The 8,234-nt window shown below is 33.9% G+C and overlaps 1 protein-coding gene across 1 annotated transcript; it reads left to right on the top strand.

The window, feature by feature from the left end:
- The first annotated feature begins 1,068 nt into the window (after positions 1-1,068).
- On the top strand, positions 1,069-3,450 carry LOC128317578 (transmembrane channel-like protein 2-A). The gene is made up of 3 exons (XM_053230212.1): positions 1,069-1,288; positions 1,408-1,443; positions 2,680-3,450. The coding sequence occupies exons 1-3, from the start codon at positions 1,252-1,254 to the stop codon at positions 2,997-2,999; spliced, it is 393 nt and encodes a 130-aa protein (XP_053086187.1). The 5' UTR covers positions 1,069-1,251; the 3' UTR covers positions 3,000-3,450.
- Positions 3,451-8,234: the final 4,784 nt, after the last annotated feature.

The raw sequence follows: 8,234 nt of genomic DNA, 5'->3' as shown, positions 1-8,234 counted from the left end.
ACATTTATTTCACAGTGCATGTAAGACACTGTTTGATTCAGAGACCATGGAAAATGAGGACTATTATGGACAGCCCCATTGCTGGTCACTATCTACAGTCCAGACCATAAAAAAGCCATGTTCTCCATGTTGAGCTCTCTGTCTCTGCCAGACAAGATACATTAACATTTAAGTGCTGCTCATACACTTTACATGAGCTAAACCATGAATTATTAAACTCAGCATTATTTGAGTCGAGAAAAAGAACATTTTCATTACCTTTGTGTGAACTAAGAGTCTGATCAGTGTGTAACATTGTCATGGTCACGATGGTGTGTTTGCTGTTCTCTGTATATACATACGTGTGTGTGTGTATCAGTTTGGCTAATGGACTCTGATTACTATGTTGTGGTTCATGTGTGAAAAGTGAGACCCTCTGTATCATCGACCAGGTGTCTAGGTGTGTAATATCACATGGGCACACAGGTGTGTGTGTGTGTGTGTGTGTATAGATTACCCAACTATTATTTTAATCTAGAATATTGCAGCTCACATGTCAGACCTGCTAAATAGTACTGGTTAATAAAAAGTCTGGTGGAAAAATTTATTGGCTCATTTTTAAAAACACGTAACTGCATCCAGAACTTTACTTGATTACGACTAACGATATGAACATGTAAAGCTTAATACTCTGTGAAAATGTGGTTAATTGCCTCTTGAATGGAAACCTAAACCTTCATTAAATGTTTAAGGGTGCTCGCCTCAGGACAAGCGCTAAGTGTCATGGTGTCATGTGTCCCTATGAGTGAGAGTGTATCTGACAGTTTAATCAGGCGTAATATGTTGTTTTGTTGGTCAAAAGAAAGCATTGTGATCTTATCTGTCCCATGATGTGTCAAACAGTGTTTAATAAAGGGTCCAAAAGAGTTACAAATCCTTCCTTTCTCTTCTTTCTTTTGCATTGATTCTTTAGCTAATTAAATTATTCAGCTGTATTATCTGTGTTGGATAATCACACTTCTCTGCTTAAACAGTATGTTTTTAAATTGTTAGTTCTGTACAGGATGCACGGACACATTGACACCGTGTCCGCTGATATTTGACATATTTGATGGGACGTTGAGATCATGTGACGTTGCCATGGATATAGGGAGTCAGTTACTGGGTAGTAGTTGCACACCTCATACGGGGGGAATGTGCCAGACTGTCTGCAGACACAGAAGAACATTTACACCATCCTGACCGACACGGAACAGCTGAAGGACTTTCAAAATGCCAAAGAAAAGTGATACAGCAAAATTAGCAGAAGGTGGGACATTTAAGATCTGTTTTCTACTTTCATATAAAATATTATTTGATGCTTCATTTTTGAAACATTGTGCCTTTGGTGAACCGTGTGTTTTTGTTTTGTTTTTTTTTGTCACTTAGTGGGTATAGAGATTGAAGGAATAGAGAGTGCTGAGGGTGAGTACAAACACATCATTTATATATTTGTAGATTAATTTGTGGAATGTTTGCCTTATTCTTGCTATATGCTGTGAATGGGATACAGCTGCAGCCCCCCAGACGAAGGCAAATAAGTGTCAGAGAAGGCAGAAGTGTGTTCAAATTAAAAGTTCAAACTGAACACTGACGAATGAAGAAGGGAAGAAAATGATCTAATGACTGGAACTTTAGCTTAGTAAAAGGGTTTGTTGATATGATGAAGTTCTGTAATTATTTTACATTTTATGTACAGTTAGTACAGTGAACTAGCTGCAAAATACAAGATGGTCTTTTCGTTAATGCTAGTTAGCTAACCAATGATATGTAGAGGTTAATGCTAGATAAGTTAGCTAACATCAGGTAGCAAAATAAATATAATGTTGCATCCATTGTCACATGGGAATAACCATAATTACCGCCTTGGACGAACTTTCCTTGTCAAACTCTGTGTGGAAAATTTAAGTAAGAAGTTTGAATCAAGAATTCAACACCTTTGTGGCATAAAGATCAGTAATATGTGCTAATGTTGAACATGAACACAGCTACATTTCAATGCTGACTAATGCTAGATAAAAACTAAAACTGCCCTTATTATCTGCTAAAACAAAAGAAATGACAATGTGTTATTTTTGAAGTCAGAATAATGAAAAAATTACTTATCCTTACAAACTCTCCCGCATGACTTGAGTGTGACATAGCCACTATCTAAACTGCATATTGTTAGCTAGCTAACTAGCATTAATTAGCACAAACACTAACCTGTATTTAGCCAATGCTAGGTCATGTGAGCTAGCATGCTCTAGTTGATGAGGTAGCATCAAGTATCAATAGCATCAAGTGAAAGTTTGTTAATGAAAATAAATTGTGTGGAATTTCAGAGAAATTTGCTGTAGCTTGGTGTGTAGCTAATGCTAGGCCTTTTTGAAAGAGCCATTTACTTTCGCCAGAGAATGGACTTCTTCCAAGTGTTAATAGCCAGGCTTTTAAATTTAAAGGTAAAGTTCTGGCCATTCAAGGGCTTCATGCATCTCAAGGCTACTTCTAACCACTCTGGACTTTAGCATTGTTGGTCTGTGTGGCTGCTGCTGGTCTAGTTTACTCACAATCATGATACATTTCTAAAAGCCATCACATGACTTATCCCAGTGCTATGATGTGAAAAATGTGCTGCTTTGCTTTACCTGCATCCATGTATACCTGCATGTATGCATTCAGAAGACAAGAAAGGCAAAAAGAAAGGCAAAAACAATAAAGCAGCTGTAGGCAAACAGAGTAAAGCAGCTGCCAGCGAGGACGGTGGGGACGAGGACGAAGAGGCTGATCCCCCTAGAGGTCGCAAGGCAGCCAACAGAAAGAAAGCAGCTCCAAGGGGGGCCTCGGAGGACGACAGTGATTATGACATTCCTCCAAAGAGGTGCGCAGGGAATCGGAAGAGAGGAAAGCCAGCGGGAGCCAAAAGCAAGAGAGGCAAAAGTGCCAAGAAGAAGAGCAGTAGGTATGGTGGTTTAGAAACAACTGAAACTGCTTCTGTTTAATGATATTATTGCAAAACAGTTCATTTTTAAAATAATCATTTTCTTGTGGGAGGGACTATATTATTAAGTAAAGAACAGCCAGAGCAGTTGGTGCAACAAACCTATGAGCTAGGAACAATTTCTCTATTTTCTATTTTAGCAATGAACTAACAAGCAAATATTTCTTCATCATTGTCCAATCAACAAAACACTCACTTTGTTTTTTAATGGTTTGGCTTTACATGCATAATTGATTATGCATGTAAATATTCATTTATGGCCAAAATATTCTTTAAATGAACTATACTTATTGCATTATTCCATGATTGCTTCTTCCCTCCCACCCCTGCGCGTCCCCACTATCCCAGTGAGGACTCAAAGTGGTGAGTGGGTGTGGTGGGTGATTTGATTTTTAAGGAGTGATTTGAAAAAATTTAATGTGTTGATTTAGTTTTTGTGTAACTTGAACTGTACCTGATTAATTCCTAGCAATGTTCATGTTTTAAGTGTCTAAGTGACAAGCAAATATCATTTAGTCCCCCTTATGGAAAATTCACATACATTTCACATGTTATCATTTGTTTTTCACGTGGAGTTAAGTAAAAATCCCATGTGAAAAACTAACATGTGAAACCAAATATATCATGTAAAATCACATATCATGTGAAATCACATTCATGTGAAAATAAATGAATCACATATAAAAAAAAATGTGAAACTAAATAAATCATCTGTAAAAGTCACATGTGAAAATAAATTATGTATAAAAATTATGTATAAAAATCACTTGAAAACAAATGAATCATGTATAAAAAACACACGTGAAACTATATAAATAAATTGAGTGTAGAAATCACATATGAAAATAAATATGTATAAAATCATATGTAAACATCACTTGTAAAAATTAATTATGTATAAAAATAACTTGAAAATATAATAATCATGTGTAAAAATCACAGGAAAATAAATGAATCACATGGAACAAAATCACATGTGACATTAAAATCCCATAAACTGTATTTAAAAAGTCCCCTATACAGTATGTGAAAAACTTGTAAAACATATATGTGTAATTTCACATTTGAATCATGTGATTATTCATGATTATTCAGGTGAAGTTCATGTGTCTCTTCTGTAAGGGGCTCAACATAAACACTCGCTTTTTTAACATTGTGGCTTTACATGCATTATTGGTTTTGCATGTAAATATGCCCAAAGTATTGTTTAACGGAGATGGACTTACTGCATTATTCCCTGATTGCTTTAAAAGATGAAACCTTTGACCATCAGGCTTTGCCTTCCCTTTTTTATGGTGGTCTATGAACCTGACGCAGCTGAAGCTGCAAAACTGGTCCCAGATCAGCATAAATCTGTTAATACCCTGTAGTAGCATTGCTCATCGCTCCTTCTTTCTTCTTCCCTCCCACCTCTGCGCGTCCCCACTATCCCAGTGAGGACTCAAAGTGGTGAGTGGGTTTGGTGGGTGATTTGATTTTTAAGAAGTGATTAAAAAAATTTTTATGCATTGGTTTAATTTGTGCATAATTTTTTAAGTGTTACCTATAAACTTTAATTCCTAGCAATGCTCAGGTTTTAAAAGTATCTAAGTGACAAGGAAATAATTCTTCATTATTGTCTCCCTTACAAAAAAATCACATTTTACATGATTATTTGAATACCATGTGATCACGTGGAAAACAATCAATCATGTGAGAAAATCACATCAGAAAAATGAGACCACTTGAAAAATTAACACCTGAAAACAAATAAAACGTACAAAAATCACAAGAGTAAAAATTAATCATGTATAAAAATCACATGTGATAATAACTGAATCATGTGTTTTAAAAAAAATCATACAAATCACATGCAAAAATAAATGAATCGCATGTAAAAATCATATGTGAAAATAAATCCAATGCACTACATAGGAAAAAATATGTGTAAATTCACATGTGGTTCATGTAATTATTCAATTCATGAGTAATTTCATAAGTTTATTTCATAAGTTCATGTGACTCTTCTGTAAGGGGCTCAACATAAACACTCGCTTCTTTTTTTTTTAAAACATTGTGGCTTTACATGCATTTTCCCTGATTGCATTATTCCATGATTATTTTAAAAGATAACCCTTTGACCATCAGGTTATGCTTTCTCCTTTTTATGGTGGTCTAGGAACCTGACGTGGCTGAAGCTGCAAAACTGGTCCCAGATCAGCATAAATCTGTTAATATCCTGTATTCGCATTGCTCATCGCTCATTCTTTCTTCTTCCCTCCCACCCCTGCGTGTCCCCACTATCCCAGTGAGGACTCAAAGTGGTGAGTGGGTGTGGTGGGTGATTTGATTTTTTAAGGAGTGAACAAAAAACTTTAATGGGTTGAAATAGTGTTTGTGTAACTTTAACTGTACATGATAGGCTTTAATTTATAGCAACTTTCATGTTTTCAGAGTATCAAAGTGACAGCAAAAAATTCTTCATCATTGTCTGGTGCTTACAGAAAAATCACATACACTTCACTTGTGTATCTTGTTCACGTTAGATAAGAATCATGTGTAAAAATCACATGTTAAAAATGAATCGTGTATAAATCATGTGAAAATATGCAAACCACTTGTAAAAATCACATGCAAAATTAAATTAATTATATGTAAGTAAAAAAATCATGTGAATCACACTGGAAAATAAATGAATAGTGTGAAAATTACACATGAAAATAAAAATACATGCAGTGCAAGTGAAAAGTCCATTTAAAATGACAAATTTGTGGAATATATACTGTACATGTGTTATGTGAAATGTCTAAAAACCACGTGATTCATGTGATTATTCATCTAAATTTCATGTGATTCTTCTGTAAGGGGAACCAAAACTTTTTTTTTAAATTGCAGCTTAACACACATTATTGGTTGTAAATATGCATTTGTGCCCAAATATTCTTTAATTCTGATATACTTACTGCAATATTCCCTGATTACATTCTTCCATGATTGCTTTGAAAGATAAAACCCTTTGACCATCAGGGTCTGCTTTCCCCTTTTTATGGTGGTCCAGGAACCTGATGCGAATGAAGCTGCAAAACTGGTCCCAGATCAGCATAAATCTGTTAATACCCTGTAGTAGCATTGCTCATTGCTCCTTCTTTCTTCTTCCCTCCCACCTCTGCGTGTCCCCACTATCCCAGTGAGGACTCAAAGTGGTGAGTGGGTGTGGTGGGTGATTTGATTTTTAAGGAGTGATTTGAAACATTTTGATCTATTGATTTAGATTTTGCATAATTTTAACTGTTCCCTGAAAACATTCTTTCCTAGCAACGCTCATGTTCTAAAAGTATCTAAATGACCGGCAAATAATTCTTCACTGTCCAACCCTTGTGTGAAAATCACATACATTTCACATGTGATTATCGTTTTTCAAAAGAATTATGTGAATAACTTGATGACATAAAAAAAAAAACATGAAGGGGCATTTCAACATTTTATGATCAAAAATTGCATGTGTAAAATGTACACGTGTGTCAATAAAAAACATTACATCACCTGAACAATGTGATCATGTGAAAAACAATTATTCACGTGATAAAATCACATCTGGAAAACAAACGCAAAGCAAATAATGTAAAATCACATGTGAAATGATAATGTGGGGAAAATCACATGTAAAAATAAATAAGTAGTTAAAAAATTCATGTGAAAATAAATGAATTATGCATAAAATCACATGTGAAAATAAATAAGTAGTAAAAGTGTCAAATGTGAAAACACAAATAATGTGGGAGAAGAAGATTACATTTGATAATAAAGAAATCATGTAAAAACCACACGTGAAAATAATCACATGGGGAAAACCTTATGCGAAAATAAATGACTAGTAAAAAATCACATGTGAAAATAAACAAATGTGATAAATAAAAAAATCATGTCGAAAATATTGATTCATGTGTAAAAATCACATAACATCAATAATGTAAAAAGAAATTAATCATATGTAAACATCACATGTGTAAATAAACAAATCATTTGTTTAAAAAAATCACAGTTGTAAATAAATGACTCGTTAAAAAAATCACATGTGATAAATTAATTTTGGGGGATTTAATTTCATGTGAAAATATTGAATTATATCAGGGAAAAAATCACGTGAAAATAAAAACCCATGCACCACATGTGAAACTATCTGAAACATATATGAGTAATATCACATGTGAATCGTGTCATTTTTCATGTGATTATATCATGTAGTTACTGCAGCTGGAGCTGCGAAACTGGTCCCAGATCAGCATAAATCTGTTAATACCCTGTAGCAGCATTGCTCATTCCTTCTTTCTTCTTGCCTCCCACCCCTGCGTGTCCCCACTATCCCAGTGAGGACTCTAAGTGGTGAGTGGGTGTGGTGGGTGATTTGATTTTTAAGGAGTGATTAAAAAAAATTTGTATTGTGTTGATTTAGTTTTTTGGTAAAATTTGAACTGTACACTCTAAACTTTAATTCCTATCAACACTCATCTTTTAGTGACAAGCAAGTAATTCTTCATCATTGTCCAGCCCTTATGTGGAAATCACATACATTTCACATGTGATCATCCATTTCTTCACGTGATTATGTGTAAAGTACATCATTATGTGAAAAACACATAAAGGTGCATTTCAACATATTATGCCCTGAAATTGGACATGTGAACTCAAATAAACATATGTGACATCATCTGAACAATATGTGATCACAGATGAAAAACAAGTAATTTTTGTGAGAAAATAAATGAATCATGCAAAAAAAAAATTATGTGACAATAAAAGAATCAAAAATCACATGTGAAAATAAATTTAATCATGGGGAAAAAATCTGTGGAATTAAATGAATCGTGTAAAAATCACATGTGACAATAAAGGATCGTGTATAAAATCACATGATAAAATACAGTAAATTGAATCATATTAAAATCACACGTGGAAAAGTCATTTGTGAAAATCGCATGTGAAAATCACATGCAAAGATCATGAATAATATGTAAAAGCACAAGTGAAAATAAATGTCGTACAAATCACATGTGAAAAGAAAACAGTGTAAAAATCATATGTGAAAAATGAGTCATATAGAAAACTCACTTTTGACAATAAATTAATTGTGTAAAAATCACATGTAAAAATACGGTAAATGAATCTTGTCTAAAATTTACATGAGAAAATAAATCATGTCTAACAATCAGGTGAAAGTAAATAAATTATTTGTTAAATCACATGTGAAAATAAATCA

The sequence above is a fragment of the Pangasianodon hypophthalmus genome, chromosome 27 (assembly GCF_027358585.1).
Source record: "Pangasianodon hypophthalmus isolate fPanHyp1 chromosome 27, fPanHyp1.pri, whole genome shotgun sequence".
Lineage (NCBI taxonomy): Eukaryota > Metazoa > Chordata > Actinopteri > Siluriformes > Pangasiidae > Pangasianodon > Pangasianodon hypophthalmus.
This window is presented reverse-complemented; position numbering and strand designations above follow the sequence as displayed.